General features: G+C 36.6%; 5 protein-coding genes and 1 long non-coding RNA gene across 11 annotated transcripts; 3 read left to right on the top strand and 3 right to left on the bottom strand.

The window, feature by feature from the left end:
• The first annotated feature begins 2,066 nt into the window (after window positions 1-2,066).
• LOC145910408 (histone lysine acetyltransferase CREBBP-like) lies at window positions 2,067-3,893 on the top strand. Of its 2 annotated transcripts, none has more exons than XM_082997527.1 (6): window positions 2,067-2,345; window positions 2,405-2,501; window positions 2,582-2,674; window positions 2,833-2,950; window positions 3,056-3,143; window positions 3,797-3,893. In XM_082997527.1, exons 1-5 carry the CDS (start codon window positions 2,213-2,215, stop codon window positions 3,140-3,142), a joined length of 528 nt encoding a protein of 175 aa, XP_082853653.1. In that variant the 5' UTR covers window positions 2,067-2,212; the 3' UTR covers window position 3,143; window positions 3,797-3,893. The 2 variants fall into 2 exon arrangements, with proteins under 2 accessions (XP_082853653.1, XP_082853652.1); XM_082997526.1 differs by lacking the exon at window positions 3,797-3,893 and adding an exon at window positions 3,234-3,520.
• A 4,336-nt stretch (window positions 3,894-8,229) lies between these two features.
• LOC145910409 (uncharacterized) lies at window positions 8,230-10,128 on the top strand. The gene is made up of 4 exons (XR_014403204.1): window positions 8,230-8,357; window positions 9,176-9,287; window positions 9,494-9,560; window positions 9,769-10,128. It is a non-coding gene; the product is annotated as an uncharacterized LOC145910409 (long non-coding RNA).
• Window positions 10,129-10,592: 464 nt separating this feature from the next.
• LOC145910403 (sodium/hydrogen exchanger 9B2-like) lies at window positions 10,593-15,169 on the bottom strand. Of its 2 annotated transcripts, none has more exons than XM_082997517.1 (13): window positions 15,057-15,169; window positions 14,710-14,880; window positions 14,481-14,623; window positions 14,222-14,349; window positions 13,996-14,078; window positions 13,324-13,416; window positions 13,000-13,128; window positions 12,617-12,723; window positions 12,344-12,493; window positions 12,145-12,253; window positions 11,698-11,834; window positions 11,245-11,446; window positions 10,593-10,981 (listed from the first exon to the last, which is right to left on the bottom strand). In XM_082997517.1, exons 1-13 carry the CDS (start codon window positions 15,139-15,141, stop codon window positions 10,860-10,862), a joined length of 1,659 nt encoding a protein of 552 aa, XP_082853643.1. In that variant the 5' UTR covers window positions 15,142-15,169; the 3' UTR covers window positions 10,593-10,859. The 2 variants fall into 2 exon arrangements, with proteins under 2 accessions (XP_082853643.1, XP_082853644.1); XM_082997518.1 differs by having other exon boundaries at window positions 14,222-14,340.
• A 352-nt stretch (window positions 15,170-15,521) lies between these two features.
• On the bottom strand, window positions 15,522-17,695 carry LOC145910404 (phosphatidylserine synthase 2-like). Of its 2 annotated transcripts, none has more exons than XM_082997519.1 (2): window positions 17,555-17,695; window positions 15,522-17,245 (listed from the first exon to the last, which is right to left on the bottom strand). In XM_082997519.1, the coding sequence occupies exon 2, from the start codon at window positions 17,205-17,207 to the stop codon at window positions 15,825-15,827; it is 1,383 nt and encodes a 460-aa protein (XP_082853645.1). In that variant the 5' UTR covers window positions 17,208-17,245; window positions 17,555-17,695; the 3' UTR covers window positions 15,522-15,824. The 2 variants fall into 2 exon arrangements, with proteins under 2 accessions (XP_082853645.1, XP_082853646.1); XM_082997520.1 differs by having other exon boundaries at window positions 15,522-17,213; window positions 17,555-17,654.
• A 545-nt stretch (window positions 17,696-18,240) lies between these two features.
• On the top strand, window positions 18,241-23,591 carry LOC145910402 (coiled-coil domain-containing protein 138-like). 2 transcript variants are annotated; one of them, XM_082997515.1, is made up of 15 exons: window positions 18,241-18,387; window positions 18,774-18,833; window positions 18,920-19,057; window positions 19,223-19,319; window positions 19,566-19,824; window positions 20,006-20,216; window positions 20,474-20,593; window positions 20,660-20,779; window positions 21,390-21,491; window positions 21,591-21,740; window positions 22,061-22,209; window positions 22,476-22,678; window positions 22,864-23,043; window positions 23,102-23,246; window positions 23,386-23,591. In XM_082997515.1, exons 1-15 carry the CDS (start codon window positions 18,310-18,312, stop codon window positions 23,519-23,521), a joined length of 2,148 nt encoding a protein of 715 aa, XP_082853641.1. In that variant the 5' UTR covers window positions 18,241-18,309; the 3' UTR covers window positions 23,522-23,591. The 2 variants fall into 2 exon arrangements, with proteins under 2 accessions (XP_082853641.1, XP_082853642.1); XM_082997516.1 differs by lacking the exon at window positions 20,660-20,779.
• Window positions 23,592-23,721: 130 nt separating this feature from the next.
• Window positions 23,722-26,388, bottom strand: LOC145910405 (spermatogenesis-associated protein 4-like). Of its 2 annotated transcripts, none has more exons than XM_082997522.1 (7): window positions 26,185-26,388; window positions 25,959-26,088; window positions 25,558-25,676; window positions 25,200-25,254; window positions 24,916-25,023; window positions 24,230-24,410; window positions 23,722-24,068 (listed from the first exon to the last, which is right to left on the bottom strand). In XM_082997522.1, the coding sequence occupies exons 1-7, from the start codon at window positions 26,295-26,297 to the stop codon at window positions 23,920-23,922; spliced, it is 855 nt and encodes a 284-aa protein (XP_082853648.1). In that variant the 5' UTR covers window positions 26,298-26,388; the 3' UTR covers window positions 23,722-23,919. The 2 variants fall into 2 exon arrangements, with proteins under 2 accessions (XP_082853648.1, XP_082853647.1); XM_082997521.1 differs by having other exon boundaries at window positions 23,724-24,071.
• Window positions 26,389-27,102: the final 714 nt, after the last annotated feature.

Here is a 27,102-nt window from a genome sequence, read left to right as displayed (position 1 = left end):
CTAGTTTGGTGCCCAACGGATGACGGTAATTGTATAGTCACCACAAAGTGGAAGTCTTTGCTTGGCCGTTTGGTCGACAAAGTCGTCTGATAGTCACACCAGCTGCACTGATGAGACCTCATATGTCGAAACAGTTGACCCTCTGTAGGCAGATTGCACAAGTTTTTTTAATAACTACGTAGATTTACGAAAATAGTTGTTTTTTTAACTCACTTTGTTAGAAATTTGTGACTCAAATAGCTCTGACAAACGTTCAGCAAAGCGTAAAAAACAGTTTATACTCTGTTTTGGTTTTTAATCAATTTTTCCGTATATCTTGTCGTTTTACCATATTTATTTGATATATATTCGTAGCAGTAGAAACTTGAACAAACTATCTTGTAAAATGCCGCCATCATCGAAGACACGCAACGCAGCTTTTATTCTTGCTCTGTTCGCTTTTCTTATGAAAACATTTATACTTGCTGCTCCATATTGGCGAACCACTTACCAATGGAGCAGTGCGGTTGTCATGACAAATATATGGATGTTTGAGGGCCTGTTTCTACCTTGCGTTAAAGAAGGTCAACAATTCTCGCAATGCTTTCAACTGCAAATATTTATGGGCAGTTCTGGCGGGTACAACTCCGGTTATACAGGCTACATTTACAGTAAGTAGACTAATGTGTAACAAAAAAAGAAGAGTTATGAAATCAATGGCACGGTTTGATGCACATATTTTACTGAGAGAATGTCATATGAACAACAAAACAGACAGGTCGCAAAGAAGCTCTTCCAAGGTGCTTGCCTCGTGTGGTTTACGTAAATTTCTTTAAATGGAATCATAGTGGTCTCATGTGGAGCTAGAGAGCAATTTGTTAACGTTCAAAATATTGCTTTGTCGCGACAAAGAAACACAGTGGATCAGGGGCAAATGATACTTATATTTTGTACTTGAAGCACTATTTTAAATTTTAGTTGATAAATAATATACTAAAAATTAATAATATATAAAAATAATATAAACCCTTTAATTTTGTCGGTATTTTTAAAAAAATTTGGATTCGTAACAGTGTAGTGAACACACATGTGTATTTTTAATATGTATTTTTATAATGTACGTTGATTACTTGCCGATGTTATGTTTCTGGAAATTTTATACCCTGGAGCGTTTACTCACGCATTCACGTAACACTGAATGACTATTTAAAACTTTCACGACCATCGCTCTAAAACAATTAACTCGCTTGCGACCCCGATAAAAACGTGTCAGTGTCTCCGCCTTGTCTGGACGCAGTTATAGCGCGCTGGCACATCATGACTTGACCTGGAGGCATTTTTAACTTGAAGAAGCTTTATGTATGAAAGAAAGTTGCAAGCGGGTTTAAAAAGCGATGTAATGCATTGTCTAAAGACCAGATTACTCTAACAACTCAACTCAATGCCATTCTGACTATTTCGATACCGAACGTTTAAATTGATAACTGAACTCTTGATTTTGCTGTTTGATGTCTGTCAAGTTTTTGCCATCTCAATAAAAGATTGTTATGCTGAAATGGTGTCAGGTCTACACGGAGTTTTCTAAAATAGAACACGCATCTACAACAGACAATTTTACATAAACCTTTCAATTTTGTGTTATTGCAATGTTACCAACTATCAAGTTTTGGAACCAATTTAATGGCATTGTTTAAATCAATAAAAACTTGGGACAAAATGGTTAAACTATCTTTATGGCGTTGGTACTGGTGCAACGACGTTTGCGTTATGTTAATAATTAAGCGCACACTCCAAGCCAGTGTGCCATCATACAACCTTCAGCAAACAGCTAAATAGGCTTAGTTGCGTTTCACTGGGTGAGACAAATATTACAGTTTGGCGGGCAAAGGAAAGTGCCTTGTTGCCGGTTTAGTTCTGTACAGACGTAAGAATGGAATCCAGCGAAACAAAGATTGCAGCCAGTGTTGGTTTGTTTGGGTTGTGCGCGTGCTTGTAATGTTGTGTTAGTGTATCCATTGCAATCTAGTTATTTGTATGTTATTTTAATGCCTTCTTGGCTGTGATAAGTTGCATTCTATTTGAATAAGGTGGAGCCGTGTAGGCATTTAGTTTTAAATCGTGTTTGTTCTGGTTTTATTTATCTGTTTGCTGTGAAACTGCAAATTGGAATAAAAGGTTTGAGAATTGCACGCATATAAAAAAGTACACTGCAATTAAGGATCTGTATCCTACAATGACCATGGCTGAAGGTGCAGGCGAAATACCTACTGCTCAAATGCCGAAGACCTCTATTTCATTTGACAATCAGCAGGTTCAGGAGGTGTTGGGTTTGAACAGTGCATGGGAACCAAAGCCAGCTCAATCGGGTACAAAAGCTGTAATTTTTATAAACTTTCACAGAAAAATAACCAATTTTGTTGCATAGATAACAACATATTGCTTGCACAAGGATCAATTGGTGATGGTGGGCCCATGGATAACTCCATACCAAACACGAATGCAATGAATGTATCAGCTACTGAGTAAGTCTGTTTACTTATGAATGTGTTTTAGGTTGCAAACACATGCCTGGTGCTAAAGTAATAATTATATGTTTCTGTAGTGGAACCAATGAACCAATGAACCAGCCAAGTGTCACACTGGAATGGCACAGTCAAGTGAACGATGAGTTACGAAATTATCTTGTCCAAAAACTGTAAGTGTAAAAAACAAATATTAAAATTTAATTGTGCTAAATTGTAGGTGGCTATATAAATAAACCAGAACTAGAACAATAAATGATATTGTGTTGTGGATCAAATTCAACTATGGATCTTTATAGCTAACTCCAACTGACTTTATTTTGTCTATCAGGTATCAGAACATTTTTCCTAGCCCAGACAAAATAACCGTGAGTGATCAAAACATGGTGAAGCTTCTTAGCTTTGCACGCAAAGTGGAGGGAATAATGTATGAACAAGCAAGCTCGAGGGTTAGTTGCAGAATTGTTTTTATCTGGCATTTGTTCGAATATCAACCTGCTCGGTTTGTCGTCATAAGCGTTTTAGAAATTTATTTGATGAGCGTTGTTTTGTAGGAGGAATACTATCACCTCCTTGTAGAGAAAATTTACAAGATTCAGAAGGGGCTGGAGGAAAAAAGACAAGAAAGCAGCAGTTCTTGAGGTATTATGCAGATAACTTGGCATGAAGCTTTTTCCCAATGGATCATGCACATGCATTACTTATATTTTAAACTTATAAATTCCTTACTAGCTCAACAGAGATTGGGGATTCCTGAGCCATTATCAACACGACGATGCCGCAGGAACGACGCAGCAACACGACGACGCCAACTAACGGCAGCTTATCGTTTACAGTGCCTTTTTTCTTCGACCGCCTTGCGCTTGTTTTTTTTGTATCGCATTGTGTTTATTTACACCTGACGAAGCGAGGGAAAATCGCGAAAGCTTGTGTACTGTTTACATTACAAAAGTCAGTCTTTTGCAAAAGAGTGCCAATCAGAGAAAGAATAAATTCCTTACTATGTGGCAGAAAAAAAATGCTTTGTTCCTATATGGCAACCGAATCAGGCTTTTTTCAGCTTTTCAAAATAAATAATGTTCTTGAAAGAGACCAAGAAGAGCTTGGCATAAAAAAATCGTGAAAAACGGAAAGAAACCCGTTGGAAAAACACAAATACGAAGATACCATTCTCCAATAGTATGGCTTTTTTGCACATAAATTCCATTCAAATCATTTTATGTGTTATGATATATAAAAAAAATTTTTGCCAACAAACCTCTGCTTCTTCAATAAAATATTTTTTTCAATTTTAGCAACCTTGAGGGGCTCAGCAGGTAGGTCAACAAGTGAACAGAATACCCAACAGCACTGGATCTAGTATGGTTGATCCAGAAAAGCGAAAACTGATTCAGGATCAGCTCTTGCTTCTGCTTCATGCCAACAAGTGTTTAAAAGAAGTAAGTAGTTTTCTATATTGCCAAAGAGTAAAGCATAATTTCTGAGGCTTTGATGCCAGCTGGTGTATCATTCTTTGATTTCACCAAAATTTACATTATTAAACAATTTAAATTTGATTAACATTCTGAATTATGTTTTTATTTTTGTTTGCCATTGATTTGAACGTGCGTGATCTCTTAAAACATCGTCACAACGTCTACACAAAATACTAACACTGCCGTATATCTGACTCCTGATAAAAAGGCTACTATCTAAACCAAAGTTAATCTGTCAGTTTAATGCATAAATAAAAGTCGCACAAGTATTACAATAAAACGGTACAAACCACGCGTACTAAAGTCTCTGTCTGTGAGTCTATAAAGAAATCATGGAATAGAGTTATAGACTGAAATATCGCTCTCTTCAAAGACTGAATTATATATATATTCTTTTACCCAAGATGTGTGGCTTATATAGAAAATGCATACAGGGTCGTTTGGGTTCGGCCCGATCCGTGACTCATTTGAAAAAGACAGCTTGTTGCTCGAAGTGTCACGAAATAGGGTGACCGCTGATATTTAGCTGTCTTCCGTGCATACAATAAACAGCGCGTTATTCGCCGTATGTTGAAATGGGTTCGTGGCGTATTACTCGACGTTAATAAAAATACAGATGCCACGTAAACACAACATAACATACGAGAAATGTGACGTCAGATACATATCCGAATAAACAGTTTATTATCAGGCTGTGGGAATAAATCCCAAACCGGCGAATACCTTGTAGAGTCTCAGTAATAATAGCAGTGTAACAGTAATACGATGAAACAAGTAGAATCGAATGGAATCAAATAGAATGAATTTACAGGTACACACTGGGCTTTAAAAATCTTCATACTGAGAGCTGATTGGTCAATAATGTCACGTGATATCATGAGGCGCTTGAAGTAATATAATACAAGAACATAGGTTTGATGTGACATAAGCATAGGAGAACATTTTATGTGGTAAACAGGATGTTGAATGAATCACTTTACTCGAGAATATTCGATGGCTAAATCATTTGGGTCACATTATGGGATTATGCAGTACATGTGCAAAGCTGCGCGAAAAGCATTACGCAATTCAAGCACTGGTTTCTGTGACGTATGTTACAAGCACAAGTGTCTCGTGGATTGTTACGCAGCTCAGTAGTTATTTTTCCCTAATGGTATTAAGAATCGGCATTGTTGCGTAATAGATTTGTATGTTACTTCATAATTAGCCTACTAAATGTGCAATAGACTGAGTGAAACAAAAATGTGCGGATTGTAGTAAGGGTGTCCGTAATAAAAGTGTTTAAAACTTGGTGCTACAACAACATGATTCGGTGTTAAAACAAAGTGGCACGAAACGGAATTTGCGTCGTTTACCATGTTTAGGGCGATACGACTGACGAAATGTTTTTTGCGTGTTTCCTGGAAAGGTCACCCTTAATATTTTACAAAACGTTAAAAAATCGACACCTATGGTGGTATCCCCTACAATATCGCTACGATCCAAATCATAACTTGGCTGATGAAAAAAGCATTTTTTGTATTCTACGTGTATTTTGCCCAAGGGTGATGACGATGGATGTTGTAATCGTGTTATTATTAAGTACTGTCCTACCAATAACAAAAAACGGCATTGTTCGACAGATGCTGTCCTGCCATGGCAGGAGCTTTCCATTCCTAATCTATTCCTGGACACCAGGAGATCTCGCCGTTCCATTGGATCGCTCGAGTCACTTGTTCCAGCCTCGTGCGTTGGAGTTTATCCGATTGTCAAAATTGGAAAACGACCCGTGTGTATGACATTAGTCTCGCCGAACGGACATGAGATAACACTGCTCATTCCAACGCGAACCAAAAGATATAATGAACTAACGGAGTCGCTGTGGATGTGCAAGCATTTCCGTCACCTCATTGCACAACCTTTCGAAAATTTTTTTTAGATGTTATTAAGTCTCATCACTGAAACGTTAGTACGTTTTTTCCTACACGAATGAAATCTTTTGGAGGCCAAGTGTTGATTTAGACCTAAACTCGTTGTCTGCATAGAAAGTCCTCAAATAGAGGCACACAGACAGGGTGCTGCAAGGTCACCTTTATCTTTACTGCAAAACGAGTCACGTACTCTCTTACTACCTACTACTTTCCATTTAGGAAAACTCCTTGCTCTATGGTAAGGTTTGTTTTTTCTTGCTGAAGCATGTAACTTCTGACTGCATGATTTCGTGTATAGTTTTGAAGTTTGGCAAAGATTATTTGGTTACATGAGCTTAACCTAAATTGCAACTTTTGATCGGTGTTTTCTTGTGCTTATACATTCCTTCGTGTGCATCAATGTGCATCGTTTTCAACTGATCTTCCCTATTAAACGTATGTGCGCCTTTTCATGTCAATAATTGGTTTTCTTGAACCGGACTTCGCCGAATACTAATATTGTGTTCGTCTAAAACTCGGCGGGGAGAAATATGCAACGATCTTATAATTACCAAGCTAAATTACAAAGTAAATCCTATTTCCCACGTGAAAGGTTAAAAGCTAGTTCATGGGACAGCGTAAATTGTTTACTCTTCTCTTGACTGCCTGCGTTGTAGTTGGACATTCTATGGTTCACTAAACTATCGCTTGGCAAGTGCACGTTTGTCTGCCTCGGTCCACATTAGGGACCAGGGTAGGCCTAAAGCATACTTTGAAAAGACATAACTTATTCAGCGGTACGTTGCACAACCAACCAATGGGTGTCAGACTGTGCGCAAAAATGTGGGTGTGAATATCGCTAGATAGTATAGCGACATCATTCTGTTTGTAACATTTATAGGAACTACTTATTTTTGGGTTCAGGTTTACCAAGTTGTATGGGTATTTCTCCGAATGGTTGTACCTATAGTTTGGTGCTCAATGGATGACTGTGATTGTACAGTCAGCGTTAGTTTTTATAGCAGAAATGTGTTCAATCAGCATATAGAGCTGTAGCGTTGAAGGGCGTTTGTGGGGGTATGGTTGATATTCGTCAAATTTAAGAAGGTTTATTAGATGACAAAGTTTGAATTTATTCGATAGCAGGAGTCTGAAAGGTTGTTTGATTACCGGGATTTCAGCGATAATGGTTTGTGTAACGTTCATATAATTACCAAGCTAAGATATTGCTACGTCGTCTCCATCAAGGCAAAGGCTTAGTTGTGCAATATGTCCAATGCGTGTGTGTAAGCAATTCCTGTTTCCCATGCGAACTGTTAAGTGCTAGCTCATGTAATAGCGTAAATTATTTCCTCTGCTCTGGGCAGCCTGTGTTGCAGTCTTATGGCGTTTGGTCATTCTAATTCTATTCTATACTCTACCGGTTGCCACGTAAACTGCTTATGTGAAAAGGATTGAAGTTTAACGTTGCCTGCCTAGGTCCACTTTAAGGACCGGGGTAGGCCTAAGGAATAATTTGAAAAGACAATAATTTGTTCAGTGGTACGTTGCACATGCTAAGAAACGATGACGTAAGCAACTGAGTCTTTAATGCAAAGTAAAAAGTGGGGTTCACCTAGGAACTCTATGCCTAAACTAAACGCTACCTATAGGGGTATACGTTGCAGGTATTTCTCCGAATATACTGCTATGTTTGCTGTCTGGCACTTAAGTTTCGAAAGTGTTTATTGAAACCAACGTTTCTTCCACCATCCGGCGAGACTTCCTTAGGATAAGGTTGCAATTGTTGACGAAAAAAGTTGTTTCGTAGGAAAATGGCGCTTTATCTCCCATTTTATTTTGTTATGAGCGTTTAGCTGATGCTGTACTCTACCTACAGATCGATTTAAAGAAAATATTAGTCCCCGAAAGTCTTTTTAAGCATTAATACAATTTTGTTGCATACCTTATTTCGGTTGCAATTGTTGACGGAAAAAGCCATTTTGTTGTAAACAACGCTTGTCTACTATTTTATCTCGATATGAGTAACATGACTGATCCAGAAAAGCTAAAACGGATTCAGCATCAGCTCTTTATTCTGCTTCATGCCAACAGGTGTTTAAAAGAAGTAAGTGCAAAATCAGTTCCAGATTTTTCTACATTGTCACAGGGTGAAGCATAATTTCTATGAGGCTTTGTTGCCAGGTAAAATTTGTTTCTTGTTTTCTGATTTGATTTGATCAGTAAACTAAATTATGCTTTTATTTTTGTTTGCCATTGATTTGAATGTGCGTGATCGCCTAAAACATCTATGTGAATAGATCAGGCTGCATTCTTAGCATTTTGGCTCGTTTACACTAATTTAGGCATGTCTGTCACACCTTGGTCCTAATAGCTGTTTTTGTTGCAGTCAAATAATGGTGAACATTTACCTTGTACTGTGCCCCATTGCAACACATTGAAGACTGTATTAACCCATATGCATAGTTGTACTGAAGGAAAGCAATGCCAAGGTAAATCTCAAAGTCATTGGCTTTCGCAGAATATATTGGCTGCAGCTTGAATGTTTAAAAAGTGGTAGGCGCCTAGTTTTCATTTTTCCAGGGGCGGCTATATTGTGACGTCATATTTTGTTACTATGACATCATCAAGTATCGCACAACTGTCTATGTGTATCAATGCATGAGGCATATATTAAGCCAAAACGGCGGCGTTAACAATGAACACACGAGATCGTTGTACGACGAACCCAACAAGTACCTGTTTGCTTATAATGCAGCGAAACTGACATTGCAACAACCGATGTAAGCTGAGCAAGCGAACTTATCTGAAACTGTTGACAATTTTTGTGTGCGTCGTATAAGGAATTAACGCGTTACTTTTCGTACAATATAATATTTCCAACCAAACATAATTAACGGAATCTAGTGAAGAGAAAGATCAAGATGCATTTTGCGAATGTTGAGATTCCAGCCGTCCGGGCCCAGATATAAACGATGGAAACACATTGTTTTATCAAGGTCTATGGTTTGATTGTTACGTGTAGAAAGCGTGATATTGTGTTTGGGGAAATTAACAATAAATATTAGGCAATTTAATCTTCGAACGTCACGAATGCGACGAGTTGGTGCGAACAGGCGCGCGTAATAGGCTACTTGATTTAAAAAAAACCGGAGTGGTCGCCTCCCTCCATGGACTAGGCACCTATAGGTGCCTTCTAGTCATGTCTTGCGCCTCATCCGGATTTGATTGATAACTATAATTTGGAACTGGAAACATCACTAGTGCCTTCCAACACAATGTTCAACTAAATTTCATATTTACATAATAGTTGATCACTGTGCTTCATCGAGACAAATCATTGCACACTGGAAACAGTGCAAGAGAGATGACTGTTCTGTGTGCTTGCCCCTCAAGCAAAACCAAAACAGCAGCTCTAGCAGGTAGTAGTTAGATAAGCAATGCTTTTATATGGTTTCCTAAAAATCTGTGGTACTGGCGGTTGATAAAGGATTTTGTGTCCTGTAGTCAGCATCACCCGCTGTACACCAAAATATGTCCATTAATTTATTTATTCGATTCGCGGAAAATATACTGACTGACCGACTGTTTGGGACCGAGGAATTCAATTCAGTTGTTTATGTTGCAGACAGGGTGTTGTTGAGCAACCAGAAGATATTGTAATATTTCTTGAGGATTTCGTTTCAAAATTACAAGTATGTTTGCAGCTCTTTAACAATTGTGATTTTGTATGTTATATAGCGTATAGTGTACAAATTTACTATCTAGGTGCTGATATTTTATGCAAATTATTTCACAAAAATTGTATTTGTATCCCTATTACCTGCATGCTTGTTCAAATTGGAGAAATATTTACTGTCTTGTGCTTTAGCAAAAAAGGTCATGCTTTTTGTTTCTGCTTAGATCTGATGAGTTGAAGTCAAATTCAACAACCAACCTTCATGCACTCCATAATCTTGCCTTGTAAGTGCAACTTTAGCTTGGTGAAAATGCATTTCTATTTCATTCTTTCTTTGTGGGAAAACTTTCGTTTGTTACTTGCGAAATCAACATTTTCTGTGTTTCCACTGTGATACCCTTTTTCTTGTTGTGTAAACATATCTATTAGGTAGTAGAAGAATGCTGGGATTACTATGTATAAAATACGTTTCCAGAGTTCTAGTGGGTGTGCCGAGTTACGCAAGTTTATCATTGTGACTATACTTGTTAACTGTGTACGAATTATTTCGACATAGTAAAACATATTGTCACCGTCTGTAAAAATAAAATGCAAAGTGTTGAACAATGATTGTAAATGTTTCTAAAAATGTAGAGCAGAAAAACGGGGTTATACCAAAGTTCTTTGGTTATAGCCTAAACAGGGTTAAATGCTGTGATCCAGACAATTTCGATAGTTACAAATTCTAATTTCTAGCGGTGGTTTCCTCTACAATATCGTTACGATCCAAATCGTAACTTGGCTGATGATAAAATGCATTTCATTTTTTTTTATTTTGCGGGTTGTGCTTTATTTTGCCCAACAGTGATGACGATGGATGTTGTTGTCGTGTTAATATTAAGTAGTTTCCTACCAATAACAAAAGCATTGTTCGACAGATGCTGTTCCGCCACGTCAAGCAGGTCAAAAATTAAAACATTATTTCATTGCTAAAAAAACACTTCTCTGTGAAGCCGTATAACGTCGCAGAACATTGTATTTCTGCTTCAAATGACGAAAAACAGACAGAAAAAATATCACACAGTGATTGCAGCGAAAATAATCGAATTTCCCAAGGAACCCCGGCGATTCTCAATTACCTTGCCAAGAAAATGTTTTGTGGATTGTATGTAGTATTCAGCATAAATACACTACACATATCACAAACCACCGATTCAAAAACATGGCAGAAAAAGCAAAATAAATTAAAGACTGTAGCTGGTCGCGATACTAAGGTAAAAGCAAGGTAAAAAAAACTGTCAATACACTGTTAGTATTAAAGTACATGGCCTATTTGTCACAGCTCCAAAACACTGTCCCCAACATTGCGCTCGAGTGAGCCCTCTGCTGACACCAAGCGTTCTTTAAGCGGTATTTCTTCGTCGTCGGTCCCTTTTGCATCGGCCAAGCTATTATTGCCTGAATTAGACACAAATAACATTTTATTATTATAAGGTGGTTTTCAAAGCGTTAATCATCAGCGATGTGTTGTTTCACATATAGTTTTATGCATTACGTGTCCATATTTTATTTTGCTGCGGTTGCTTTGAACAGCAAAAACCTTTCATTGCACAGATCGGCTGAATGGGAAAAATGCTTTTATAAGCTCTCCGAAGAGTCTTTTTGAAACGCATTCAGCTGTCTTTTTATTCTCACTCTACGTAAACATGTAGGGCATTTACCTATCGAACCAGGACTACAGTCTCTTCTATCATCCAGCTGAAGCAAGCTCGGCCCTGACAATCCAATGGCTGCAGCACCCAACGGTGCAGTGATTAGAATAGAAAGTACCGCGATGGTCAAGACCTGTTTGGCTACCTTAATGACGTCATCCGACGCGTTCAGTTCACGCGCAGTGTCCAATGCAAGAGGGCCAATCGCCGCCTGTAACCAATCAAATTTGATTGGGAGCACATTGACGTGACTTGTGTTTAAAAGATAAATTATACCCATGAGAAAATTATTAACAGGAATATACACAAAAAATATGTATGTTTGCAATTCGCGTTGCGACATTTCATCAATGCGGATAAGTGGCCTTAAAAAGTGTTTATCTGTGAAAAATAGTCTTTTCAACAAAATCAAATCCGACAAGGCGGTTGGTCTGCAGATAAGCAAAGAAATTCCAACCGAACCTGCACAGTAGCTTTGGGCATCCATGAAATACAAATAAATATCTTCTCTCGTAAGTTGAGGTCGGCGAAAGATACAGCGCCAAAAGTGGCCAAACCGCGGAACAAAAGCCCGATGGCGAGCACCGCTATTCCAAGTCCTTGAAAACATAGAAATCTTAAGTTGTTACGTACAATCTTAAAGCAAGACCCCAGTTTTATCTCAAATAATGTTCTGTGTTTTGGTGTAAATTCGTCAACTACAGATTAAATGTAAAAACCCTGCATCGTTTGGCGTAATTTTTTTATCATAATGTGAAAGACATGTTTAGCATATTTACAGACAACATCGATATCACCAAAAACAAGAATTATTTGAAAGTGTTAGTGAGGTAGTTAGCGTCTATACAACTTAGGTTCCGTGAAAACGCCAAGTACAGTCATTATAGTATGAAGTGAATAGATACATACCGACAGTGTCAGCGTCCATGCTGTCTAACGTGATTTCGGCTCCGATCAAACCGAACATTATCGGCTCGAAAGCGAGCCACAGAAGGGACAAGTTCTCCGAAACTGGAATCTAAATGAGGGATAAATTACATTAAAGAAATGATCAAGTAGGTTTGACCAAGTGGCTTTTCTGTATTGCTTTTGCAGGGCAATAACATACCTTTCCTTCCTTCCATCTGACGGATGCGACGAACGAAACCACGATAGCCGCTAGTGCCCCGGATCCCGGAAATCCAGCCAACCGACTTCCGAAAATACAGAGAACCCCAAGTCCGGTCACAAAAACGGAGCGGATAAGAGCAAGTCCTTTCTGCCACAAATAAATAAACAATCATTCCTCCATTTACTTTAGGACACAGCCTAACCTTCCCGAGGGAGTTGATAAAACCTTTTAGGTTGTGAGTTTAGAGTTGAAGCAAAAAACAGAGGATACCTTTAGAACGGTTGGGACGTACCAAAGGCAAACGCCCAGCAAGATTCCAACTGCTATGCCTCCAATCATTTCTAGCGGCCCGCGAAGTATCGTCAGTGCTATTGCACCTGTACAGTGAACATTTAAACCATGCAACTTAACAGCTCCAATACTGGCGAAAGTCCATGGCAGACAAATTAAAGCAAGCCAACTGTGTGACATGATATTGTAAACAGCAGATTTCGGGTTTAGCAACACTTTTATTGTTAATCCAAAATCTTGATTGCATAATAGTTCAAGTACATAACTACCACAGGCACAGCAGATACAACTTGGCCGTAATGTATTTTTTAATTAAACTGGTAGACGACCAGTCACTGTGGGTGTTGTTGAGCGACACTGACCGGCACTTGCGCTTTCGTCTCCTGGTGATAATGCGTCGGTAGTTGCGTTGGGTTTCCCAGTACTGTTGTAACTTTGCGTTACGCCACCACCAGCAGCAGTGCTACTTTGGGCAATGTCATCGGAAACACCTAGTGTTGATAATAAATCGTCAATTTTTAAATTTCTTATTAGGTTGAAAATATTCTGGGATTGAATTGTCCTAACGCAAAAGATTTACCAGTTTTACGAAAAGTAAATCCAGCATTTCAATTCGATTACAAATTTGCTGCTATAAAAATTTAGCTATATATCCCTATTTAGAAAAAACAGCATGTAGCCTATACCTGAAGAAAATGCAATACCCAGGACAACGCTGAAACCACTTATAGCGAGGACGTCGTCAAAACTTGAAGCGGCGATAACCAAAGTTGGAATACCTGCAATAGACAATATATTGAAACTATCACTATTAGCGGGGTTCCAATTAGCGGTAAAAAAACGTATCGCAAAAACGTTACAACTTAAATTCCAATACTTAAATTTTGCTTCGTACGCGATTGTGCATTATGCTTAAAACCTGCTGTTTTAAACTCGTCAACCCAATGTTTGTTTCGTCATACATCGCCATCGTTTCATTGACTTGCGCAATAGAGGCTTGAAAAATTGAAAAGGATTGAAAGAAAATAGTCGTTGACATTGCCAAGAAACGTTAACAACGATGTTTGCATCAGTACTTGTTGCGTGTACGAATGAATAGATAAAGAAGAATGTGGCGCCTTCTAATCTGCTGCGTGTTGCATCGCAATAATCTCAAAAACGGGTCGCAACAACTCCAAAAACGGTTCGCAATTTGCGAATTGCGAACTGCAAATTCGAACCCTGCTATTAGCATTGTACGACACAGCGATAATTTCGATTCGGTACACGTATTTACGCAATACACGTCGATACACGACGTCCAATCTATTGATATTGCTGCGACAGAAGATTAAATTGCTAATATTGATTTTTCATACCTTGTTTGGTGCCATAACCTTTTTCCTGCAAGGTCAAAAGCGAAGGGACAATAACAGCTGGTGTGACTGCGCCCAATACAAATCTGGATTTTGTTATAGCACATTGAGTTTTGTTATAGCACATTGACATTTTAAGAGTAACCCATTATAATTGTATTATATGGTTATAGAATTATTTTTAATTTTTGTTTTATGTATTATGTACAGACAAATATATATTACCCACCCAAGCAAAAATCCCCATTCCCAACTAAAGCCGAGCAGAAGGTAGCAAGCAACTGCACACACAGATGCTTCAACGAGACATGGAATGGCTGTAAGCCTAATACAAACACCCTTCATTTTCTTCAAGGCCTAAGCCATAAACCTGTTATTAATTTACTGAACAAACCAAAAATAACACAACCATGCAATATTGATATGAGTCATAAAGACTTAGCACATATTTTTTTAACTTTTTATGATGGAGAAAATCGATATATTACCCCTGCATCCAGCTCCAAACCAGCTTTGACTAAGATTACAGTCAAGGCAAGAGATCGAAGTGCACTTGACCAGGTAGGGTCAATTTTCACAGCATCCTTTATAACTGGAATGTTCCCAAGAGCAAACCCAGCCAAAAGCATTCCTATGTACCATAAAGATTGATTGCATTATCAATTTTATAAGCAAGATGTTCCAATGCAAACACATATTGTAAATTTAAATTCCTACCTAAAAGAGGTGGCAATGGAGGCAATTTCGGTATTTGCATGCATTTGATTAGTTTTCCTGCTAAAATGCAGCAGTCAAACAAAATGATGAGACCAAATACATTTCCTCCTGGTAAACAGGCACTTCCCAGAATGGACCACGGCACAGCCCAAGACAAAGCAAGAAGACAAACTAATAAATGAAAATAAAGTAGTAAGTATGGGCAGGTGGGTGGCCAATGGGCTCCAATGAGAAAACAATACATCATTGTAACATATTTTCAAATCCTTTTCAAAAATATTAGATTTACCATCAGACTGATGGTTAAAGCAACTTGTTTAACAAAGACTTTTTATTAAGTTACTTACCATTACATAAAAGGTTGTCAGTTAGGATTTGAACTGAGCAACACGAATTCTTTGCTTGCGTTGAAGCCACAGTGGATAAACTCATGTTATTTAATATTTACAAATTGACCCTTTAAATGACATACAAACCTGCATTATTTGCTGTAGTCATAACTTAGTATTTTAGACGAGCTTTTAACTCATGTATGTCACGCTTGGGAATAATTTCTAATTATCAACGCAACGCCGTTCTTTTCGCTGCGTTATCAAATCGTCGGGACCAAATCCGGGGCGTCCCCCGCATCGACTAACAATATCTCCATATATTTACTGTTAGGAAAGGGGTTATAATTTTATAACAGCTGCAAGGGCTTGCGGTTTCTAGAATCACTGCATTGGTCTTTTGTGGGCTATAGGAATTGATATTTCAGCACGCCTTGTCTTTATTGAATTGCCTGAGCCCATACTTGCACACTACACATATGGTATCAGCAAGGCATAAATAATATTGCAAAGAATCCGTCAAAATCACAAAAGTACAGGGATAACAAATTTGACAAAGCGTTGCTTGAAGAAATCATTGGAAAACAGGATCATACAAGGATTCAAAATAGCAGAAACTTATTTGAATGTTGATTTTGAACATTTTGCACAAATACATCAGACAACAAGGAAACAAATGTAAGCATCGACAGTGTAACATCTATAATAACAGTAAAATGACAATACTCCAAATAAGCAGTTAGGAAAAATACTTCAAAGGTAATGACATAGCTTAAATCAGGCAGTTTAGTTACTTCTGTTGCCACTAGAGGTTATTCGCTTTCGAACACCATCTCTAATGTCTTGATCTGACCAGCCGTCACTCAGCTCACTTGCTGACGAAACAGGATTTAATTTTTTACCATGTACAGTAAGACGGAACCATCTCTTAAATCTTGGAAAACGCATCTGAAATTTCCAAATTGAGAATACAATATAGGCAGAAAAGAGAACCATCCAGAACCACTGGATATAAGCAGGAAAAGGCTTGGACAATACATCTCCGCCAAACTTCATAACACACAAAAATTCTGTAATTATAATTGCTGATATCATCCATGCTTGCTGCCCAAAGTGTTTCACAGTGCCACCGGCATAGTCATATGCCTCTCTGACAGCCACTGCACCCCACGGTAAGTAAACAATGAGTCTTCCAATCACCATCGGGTGATTTGGAGGCACCCAAAGAACAAATTTTAGGTAAAAGGTGTTCAATTCAGCCAGCAAAAACATCACTGTCACAACGAAAACAAATAACCACCTGAATAGATTTTCAGTTGGTCGCCATCTAAATTGGACCCAACTGTAGGGGCTGAACTGGCTAAACATCCTCCCCATTTTACCACGATATGATGAAATGTTCCACAGGCCTCGCCACTTGTACTCTTTTGCAGACAGGTACCTCAGGTAATGAATGCCACAATATATACCAAGTCCATTACAGATCAAAAAATCCATAATCCAGTGGTCCCACCAGCATTCTGAGAAGTTTGGTAGTTGATGCTCAAAGGTGTATTCCAGCAACTCAAACATGATGCTAATTATGTTAGTTAGCCAGACGTCTCTTAAAATTAAAGCTTTGAAGAACCAACCCAAAAAATGGGCGACAACAAAACCATCCATTTTGTCCATTAAGTTATGTAGAGGTCCATCTGGATGGCCAGGGTCCCACAGAGTACATTCTCCACCATAGGCTCGAAAGTCTAAAGGTTTGTTCAACTTTGGGTCAACAAATGCAAGCATATATCTTGCATCGGAAACTGATTGAAAAAGCAGAAAGACAAGTCCTAGTTCATATAAAACACTAACACATAGCATTAATCGCCAAAATGCAGGGTGGGGTCTGATAAATGGGCCATCCTTGGCTTGTGTAATTCCAAAAGCAAGAAACACCAGTGCTGCCGAAATGATTCCTCTTTTGATGTTGAATTCTCGGTCTTTTATTTGCTCTTCAATGAAAATAACATACACCAGAGCTATGATGCCAATTACAAGAACAGATATGGTATGAGCCCTCCAGAAAAATGTATTTGTTCCATCATCATACACATCTGATTCAGAGTTTCTTCTTCGCTCCAAATGTCCTGAATTCTTTTTGTGGTTGGAGGTGTGTTGTAAGGTTTCCTGCATGGTTTCCTAACAAACCCAAATAAACTTGAACACCTTTTCTAAAAAAATAGAACACACTATGTTACATCTTGTCCGTGATTAACTATTGTCACAGCCACAATATCATTTTTATATTATAAACCCAGCTAAGGATTTCTGAAACAATCACACAAAAACTTTATCAGGGCCAAACAAAGTCACTTTAAAATCTTACATGCCACATTAATTTTCCCCAACCAAATAAACACCACAATACAGCAATAAGTTCCAACAACGACACCACGCCACGACCCACGACCCACGACCGGCCAACTACGAAGCCACAATGCTATTCAAAAAAGGGGCATAACTGTTTTTCGTGAAGGTACCTTTTTCCCTTTTGTTTGCGAAGGCGGAAGCTGACAGCCGTTATTGGCACTCGGGTTATGTCCAATTCCAAGTCTCCAACAAGCAATCAAGGAAAATCCAAACACGTTACTCAGATCGATCACAGCATTAGCACTTGCAAGTTGCTAGGCAAAATAAACCGAACCGGGAAAAAATCTTGAACGTCACTTTAAAAGGCAAATTTAAAACGGCATGATATTTTTGTATAATGATATTTTTTTCGCTGGACAGGCATTTAGTGAGTTGCTATATTGATCTGGATGTTGGAAAAAGAATACTTTCATGTAATGTTTCTTTGATTAAGCTTTCAACTTTCAACATGAATTAAATTGCAAGATTACGTACCGCTTTGTAGGCTGCTGCATTTCGAGTTATTATTACATCAAGAATAATGGAATGGCAAAAAGCACCACCTTGTAAACTGGCAGCGTTGCGATGATATAATAAAACGAAAATGTGACGTGAAATAAAATGACATAATGGCTTTTTCCTGAATATATTTTTCGTATTTGTGTCAAAAATTATGAACCACTGCGTGCGCATAAACTAATTTCACTCTTATTCCACCACTATTAAACATAAATTTATAGAGATCAGTACTCTGATCAAACGTTTTTTTCTTGAAACAATGTGAATCGCAGAATTATCAACAACCGCGAATTCGAAAGCTTGTTTTGGTCGCAAGAAATACTACTGAATGTAAGTTTTAGTTTTTGACCAACTGATAATAAACGAAATGGGTGATGATCGTACTGAAGATGAGGTATCGGATTCACTCGTAGACAAGTTAAAAAAAAAGTATTTACAAGACTCGGTACGTTATTGTTTATTGTGTAAGCACCTGAAAAAAATGTTTGTTTTGTATCGGGTGATATTTTTTTAAACTAGTATTGAAGCGGAGCCAAATTCGTGTTGTTTTATTTTCTTCTGCAAAGAAATTTTTTCATAAATTAAAAAAAACATAAAGCCAAGCCAGAAGGCCAGATTAAAAAGAATTTTGATTGGACAACATAATCATTCTCAATACTCATTTCTGCAATGTTTAATAAAAAGAAAATTATACTAATGTCTGTTCATCATTCGCACAATTAATGTTGCTTAAAAACTTAGTTTAAAACTTGGGAGGCTGGGCAAACAATACCCTTTGTTTTTGTTGGAGAGGTGCATGTCTTTGAATTGTTTGAGTATTGTCTTTTGCAGCTGCTAAGTGCTATTCAGCAGGGACATACCATGGAGAGTGACATTCCAAGTGATTATTTGGTATGTAACTTTATGTGAACATGTTATTATCCTGATTTGTATTAACGTGTAAAAAGTTTTTCTGTTAAATAATATTAAATTTTTAGAGTTGTTCACCATCCAATTCTCTTTCGGAAAGTGAAAAGCTGCACTATGAAAGAGCAATGCGGGACTTAAAAAAATTGCTGAAAAGCAGCAGAAGTCTTATGCAAGGAAACAGGACTGATGTTGACCATTCAGATGGAGTAAGCTTTAATCCAGACCTGGCAAAATAATGCAAATCTTATGTGATAATGCAATGACAAGCTTTTTACAAATATATTGCTCCCCTACATGCAAAACCTTACATTCTCTGTGCAATTGGAAATGTTTTATTTTTAATATCACTACATTATAATAAAATCATGCAGGTCGTAGATGATAAGTCAAAGAGCTGTGACAGTGATGCAAGCAATGAAGTAACAAAAGACATTTTTGTACCTCGTATTGACATAGGACATGATTCAGGTGAGGATATGTTACTTGTAGTGATGGCCAAAATTGCCATACAGCTTTACTTCTGGCAGATGTGCAGTCTAATAGACTCTGTTCTGTTTTTGTCATTAATGTAAACTAATAGTTACTTCTTTTATATAAATGGCTAATAAGATGCTTTCGGAAAGTACCATATAGTTTTTTAATACTTTGTTTGTAAAAAGATAAAATTTTTGTATAGATTTGTGATTCTTTTTGCTTATTTTTGTTTTGTAACAGCGGAAAATACACTGACAGAGTCTGCCACTCTTCCAACTATGTCCTCTGAATTTACACTTGGTACAGACATCAGTCCCATGAAACAAAGAAAGTCTGTTCGCATTTCTGCAGAACCAGCCACTTTTTTAAATTCTGAGTTTTCAAGTGGTTTTGAAAGCACATGGCCTGCTCCTGGAATATTAAGGACTTCAAGTGAGGCACATAGGTTAGAAGCAACCGATGTGAAAGTGATTCATGCTGAACTCATGAATATTCACAGGTGTGTTTACAAATGTTATCTGATATTTCATACAAATTTTGGACAGTGACTGACAAATGAAACATAGGATTGAAGAAAATACTTACTATTTACTAATTGGGACACAAATACATGATGTAATTTTTTTTATCTTGACCTGAAAAGTTTCAACTGTTTAACAGTGTAAATCTGTTTCGTTCAGAAAACTGATAGAAAAAAGTGAGCATTTGGCTGAACGCCAAGAAGAGTTGTCAGAACGGGAACGAGAGTTAACACAACGGGAAGACAACGTTGCAGATCAAGAAGAGATGCTTGAGTTCAACCTAGATCGTGTGAGGAGAGCACAGGATGTCATGGTGCGACTTCAGGGAGTCGAAGCAGAAGTGGAGGAAAAGCTTGACATTTTACAAGAGGTAAATGATTTGGGTGCAAAATACTTGGAGTTGATTACTTTGAATAGAAAAGCCAAAGTTAATAGGCTATTAATCATGATTATTAGCATATTAGCTTTGGATTTTCTATTCAAAGTTAGTGATTATTGTTGTGGAAATTATGTTCCTTGAATATTTATCCCAAAATTTTTGATTTCTTGCTTCTTTATATTGTTTATGATGTTATCCTACTTATATTTTCTTGTGTCAAAACCTATAATTAGGTCTTTTTTTCACAGAACCACATACAAGAGGTGGATGAAATGTCATGTGCACTTAACGAGAAATTAAAAGAAGTAAAAAGGATGAGGAATTCTTTTGATGCCCTAAAGTTGCAAAATGATGATTTAAAACTGCAGGTAATATTTCTAATGGTCAAGTGTACACCAGGCTGTTTTGGGATATATCGCTTTCTGTGTATGCAGACCAAAGATTTGTCAGAACAAAATCAACGAATGCAAATGCAAAACCTAAAGTTGAAAAAGAGACTGGAAAATTTGCAACGAAAGCAGGACTATGAAATGCAGAAAAAATCAAATTTACAAGTACTGATTAGACCTTTGCATTAGTTGAATTAGTTGAGTCAACCATTCTTCTGCCACCTTTTAGCTTTTCAGCAAACTTGGACAACTAGAATTTTCACAGCTATTTAAAATTTGAATAGAAATAATTTTATAGTTACTTGAGATATTCGAATTAGAATAAAAGAACTACTGATTTAAAACAAGTCATATTAAATAAAAGTTCATATTAAATAAAAATTCATATTAAATAAAAATTCATGCTCATGTGTATGAAAAGAATGAAAATGCAACAATTTTGTACAACAAGGCACATTGTTGTTTGCGGGCAAATTGTTACCCTGAATGAATAAAGTCATCAGGCAAAGCAGTATTTTTAGTGAAACAATAAATGTTATTATGAGTAGAATGAGAGTTACTGGCATTTTGCTCTAATTCACTGAACAGGTGAATTATAATTATCTAGGTGTCCAAATCTGTATATTGGCATATCTGGTACAAATGTAAGTATTGAAACAACTATCCCTAATGATTCGGACGCCTTGCACTTTTGGTTAAGAAGCCCTTGATCTAAATGTGCTTTACCTGCTCAAAATATGTAGGATTTTTTTAAGAACAAAAACTGCTTTTTCAGATTCTTGCAGAGAGACAAGGGCTTCAACAGATTCCAAAAACAAAGCCAGATGAAGCACCAACTAAATTTACCAAAATAGCAAGTTTAAATCGATCTGGCAAGGTGTGTTTTTAAATTCTCATCTTGCCTGTCTTTGGCACAGCATAAAGTTGAATACTGGATTGATGGTAGCTGGTTGGATGTGTTGATTTTTAATTTCAGATCTGGAACAATTCTGTGGAATCTCTTTCAGTTTTACTGCAGTGGGTATGTGAAGTTTACCTTCAACCAATGATGGTTCAGAAAAAATATGACATTCATGCTAAAGCCTTGTACACAAGCAAAGAATTTGTCACAGACAAGTGTTTGAAGGTGTTTTATGTTTTAGGGTTTTATATCAGCTTTGCTGTTTCTGGTGTTTTTTAGAAACTTTTGTATGTTTTTTTTACCATGAAATCTTTATAATAAAATTTTGAAATTTGGTGTTTAAACAACAAAAACCTAAATCTTGATATTTCAATTTTTTAGAATAATTCCTCTTTCATTTATTGCCTCTTTTCTGCTTGTACCTTATTCAGTTGACATTTTCCATTCTTTATAAACAACAAATTTGCCAAACTAAAGCCCAATAATAATTGTTGTGATTTTTTTTGTACATTACCAATTGACGTATTGTCATGATTTACAATTAGGTGCTGCCTATGCTGGTTGAGGTGATCCGCTACCTTCCCATAAGCACCACCCACCACATACATCACTTACCCTACTTGCAGTTTGTGTATTGGTCTCTTCACCATTTGGAAGATGTGCACCATGCTATTCTCACATCTACCGCCAGAAGGTTGGCTAAAATGTGCAACAAATGTTTTTGCATTAAAATATGTAATATCACAAAAGCTAATAGAGTAGAATGGTCAATCTGAGATGGGTTTATTCGTTGGAGAAACAAATTATTTATAATCTTAATTCCTAATTGTATTGCCAATTCTGGATTTTTTTACCTTCAACCTTGCATTTGTTCACCAAACCACATTTTAGTCACATGTTTATTCAAAACAATATTGTTCAGTTATTGTTTGGCCAAATCCAATGTGCATTTTTGGACAGGATTGGTGAAGAGTTATTTAAACCCACTGTTAGTCGACCACAACAACTCGATGAAAATGCAACTATGATTGCCTCACATAATTCCTCCATCCAGTTTGTTGGGCAGACAGGTGAAGTGGGCAAAGGAAGAATCTTCTTTAACAGCCCAAATCCTGAGGTGCGCCTTCTGTCTGCTCTCATTATTCTACACACTCTTCAGCAAGGTAGGAAAAACATTTATTTTAGACACAAAATGTCAATTACTCATTGTTTTAACTGTAAAAAATTAGGCAAATTATTTTGTGTTGATTTGCTTGGATAATAGTGTAGAACTATACTGCACATATTCAAATAAACACAAAAATCAATATGCAAAATGACTGAATCAACATCTCAGTTTATCTTGCAGTGGATGTGCTCGCTCAGATCTTTGATCAATTAAAAAAAGACCTGAAAGATGAAGCCAACAGAAAACTATTTCTCAAATATTCTTCTGTAAAATCAATTCTTCCATATCTAACCTATAAGGCAAACAAGGCCTTGCTTGGAAATTCTATTGATCTCATGCTTCAAATGTCTATGGAATCAGGTACTGGATTAAGCAAGAATTTGTTTCAACATTAGCTAGTCCTTATTTGTTTTATAAGACCTTCTTTCTGAATTCCTGGAGTCTGTAAGCTGTGATGTGTGGTTTAAAGCAGTTTCAACTGCACTGAGGGAAATAATAAAATCATCTGACAACACAACTCTGGAAAAACTTTGTGTCATTCTACAAAAGCTCTCCAAAAACAAGTGGGTGTTAACTCAACAACTAATGTTTAACTTATATTTTCATAATATTATTGTGTGACGCAATGTACAAATGATCGATTTGAACCTTGAGTAGTCCTAGAAGTTTTTTTTTACCAACCTAAACTAATAATCTTTTCAGGAACAATCGAAAGTTATTTGAAACTTATTCCATTGGTCGTATGTTGCTTGAAAAACATCGAGATTGCGATCCAGAAAATAGTTTTCTCGCCATGAATCTGCGTTCCATTCTTGTCAATATTAACATGATAAAGTGATGCCTTTTCACCTTTTTATTTTCATTGTTATCATGATTTTTTTAAATAAACATTTATTTTTATGGGATGATAATTTTTAACAGCAGTTCACATGTTGTGTAAAATCAGATATAGACATATAGTTGTGCTGCCAGTCATACATTTTTTTGTTTTTCTTACCCTACCTAGGATTGGTAAAACACCATGGTTGTTTAGTGTATTTTGGATTCGAGAAATTTGATACACAACCACAAAATTAGTGCATAAACATGATTTTTTAGATTCAATTAAATAGATATTTGTTGTTGTTGTAAAATTTACTTTGAATTCTATATAGGTTCAGATGAGTTTTTGTTGATGTACATTTTCAACACTAAAAGGGGGGGGTTGTTTTTTATAAAAAAAAATATAAAAAAATACTATTGAGTAAAAACAGGGGTCTGCACAGTGTGTATTGTTCCTGGCTTGACAGCCATCTGGGCGGATTTGTTCATTTGCTGGACTTTTATTTCACGAAACTGGACGCTACCGGACTTGGCAGACTGTTTTCTCACTTGGCTGCTGTTTTCTGCTGTCAAAAAAATGTTTTTATGAAAATAACTTTACAATGAAAAACATGACTTGCATTAAATGGAACAATTTGCTTTACACCACTTTCATAAACTTTTTCTTCCAACCTTAATTTACTTCAAAAGTCTCGAGTTAATTAGCCTGGAAAATTGGGCTTACCCTCTGTTTCTTTATCTTTCTTAAATTCTTGTCTGATTGGTTCCTCCGCAGTTTCTTCACAGACAGTGGGTGCATTACGTACTGCAAGTTCACCAATTGTTGGACGGATATTGAACCTTGATGGATCTTCGCCCCGCTCAATGTTTCGGTGTTGCAAATGACGGTTTATAATTGCATGTGCCTTCACATGAGCAAAATCACAATTTTGTAAAGCATTGTTTATAACCAAAACATTAAATTTAAATTAATTTGTCAAAAACATGAAAATTTTTGAGTAAGTATCAGTTTTTTTATGGTTGAAAGGAAAGTCAAACTAAACTGAGGCACGAAAAAAATATTCCAAAATAGCAAATACAAAAATATGCAGCTCGTACAGAATTTAAAAGTTACCAATATGACCTAAAATGGTATTAATGATGACAGATTATCAAAAATCAAATGTTCAATAAAGAAACCACTAAAATCGTATACACTTGCTTTCTTGTGATGCTTTTCACTTGGCATTGCAACCATAAATACAATTATTGGAACATTAAAATTATTAGTATATTTTCTAACAATAAATAATTTGAAGTCCAAAATGAAAAAAATTAATGAATTCGTGTGTTAATCTAATTGAAACACAGTAAAAAATATAAGAGAACAGGAAAATGAGGTCATTAAAGGCAATTAGCAATTCATGTAACCTTTTGCTTGTTGGTTATTATGTTTGGTTCAGTCATGAATTCAGTTATTTTCAGGTTATTCTTGATGGCATGAGATGCAGTTGATCTTGCATGCATTGGCAAGCGCACCTGGAAATATTGATATATATTATGCCAAAACCAAACCATTACAGAAATATTTTAAATGGGGTTGTAGTTAAAAGTTCTGTTTTTTGACTAGGTTAATTTTATTTGTTGATAAATCAAGCTTATGCCAATAAAAGTGCTATGCAAACACCAAGCTGAAATAATACTACATAGATTACCTGGTATGCCCTATCTGTAAAATCCACTTCTTGGACATCAGAGAGGTTTCTCACCCTAAACCATATTTTGGAAGTTACAAAATTGTTTCAAGAACTTCTTGTTTTTCTATGTTAAATATAGTTGTTCAAAGACATGTTGCACACAAGTAATCTTTCGAAAACAGTCCAAAAAGTTCCAATCATGTTTGTAACATTTTACAACAACCCTTTAAATTTGCAAAAACAAAGAAAACTTGAAGAAATGATAAACACCCAAAACCATTAAGGTTTAATACCTGACGATAAACATTAGATGCAAATACACATTAAAAAGAATTTACTGGAAGTAAAAATGGCACACAAAGTTGTTTTTACTTACACTCTATTGGTCAACAAAGAATAAATTGTCTGGACAAGAAGCTCGGCAGCACCTGGTTTGCAATGGATTGTGCCATCGATCATTTCTTTGGGAATGTTTAACTTCTTCTTGGCAAAAAACTATAAGCAACAAAACAAACATGTATAAAAAGTTATGCTTCAAACATACAGGCAATGCTTAATTGGAAAGTTTGTAATTTAGGGACTTTTATCAACCATGGTCAATTATGTGACCAATGCACAGATTATCAAAATGTTCTCCATATGTTAATGCGTTGGCTAATTGTCTTTCGCAAAAAAAGGTATCCTCCATGTTTTCCAATCTGGAACATTCATGTAGCAACAACATTACTGTTTTTCCCATGTGCCAGAATGTTTTTATGTAAAACAAACTACACATACTCTTTCAAGCTGAGACCAATTTCCAAGTTTTGTGGGCAGTGAGGTTCCATTGTCATAGGAATGCATCTGAATGTCCTTTGGGTAGTACCATGAAAATATCTCAGCAATTAGGAAACCATTGGAAAAATCTCTACAAAAATGCAAAAAATACACCACAAATAAATGAATAAAAAGAGGAGGTATTGAAAACAAATATTAAAAAGCAAAACGGTTTTGTTTGACCAACCTCCTTATGTTTTTTATTGAATAGGTCAAGTCCAAACTTTGAAGCCATTTCAAAACTTCCCTTGGTACACCTGACTTTCGGGGAACTTCATTGGGCACCACTGGATTAGGCATTCTGGTTATTAAATGGCACTATGTACTTAAACAAAACCGTTATTTGGTATATCTTATGAATAAGTGATTCTACTACGTTGTTGACACTTACTTCATAGCAACGCCGCACATATCCTTAGCAACTGGATTTGCTTGGTCAACCAGGCGACTCCTGTCACACATGACCTTTTGAAAGCAAATCACTCATTATCTTAGGTGTTATGGCATATTTACCGATATGTCATAAAAAAGTGTAAGTGTGGAATAACACTTTTTTTATATTTTGTCAGTGATGTGGGTTTGCTGGAGAATTGTGGTGCGAGAGACTATTGCAAAAAATTAAAGTAAGGAAAGATATTTGTGGAATAAATAAAATCAAGAAAAACCAATAATGCATATCAAAATATCAAGAGATTCAAATCAATCTTAAAGAAGCGGCCGCGCGTTTTAATTTTTTGAATTTGTTCCTCTGCTGCCCCCGAGTGACAGTCTCGTCATTTCGCAACCTTTAACCCGCTTTTACTGTCCCGGATGTAGAGGTAACAACAGCCGCCATCTTAACGGAAGAATCGGAAAGTAAAAAGCGCCGTTTGGTTAATTAGTGTACCAATCCGTTAGATTAAACACCTGTTTTTGAGTCGCAATGATTAACGTAAAAAGTTCATTTGAAAATTTAGCGTCAGGATTAGTAAATTAGTTCGTGATGCGAAAGTCTCCTATAAGGGGCGCTGTTTCTTTTTTTGACCATATTTCTACTTAAAAGTTAGCCGGTTTTTGTTTTTTATGAATTGCTAAGATTGACCTTACGTTATACAATATAATCATG

This window comes from Ascidia mentula, chromosome 8, assembly GCF_947561715.1.
Source record: "Ascidia mentula chromosome 8, kaAscMent1.1, whole genome shotgun sequence".
Classification (NCBI taxonomy): domain Eukaryota; kingdom Metazoa; phylum Chordata; class Ascidiacea; order Phlebobranchia; family Ascidiidae; genus Ascidia; species Ascidia mentula.
Note: the sequence above shows the minus strand (reverse complement) of the source record. Positions and strands in the feature narration are given on the sequence as shown.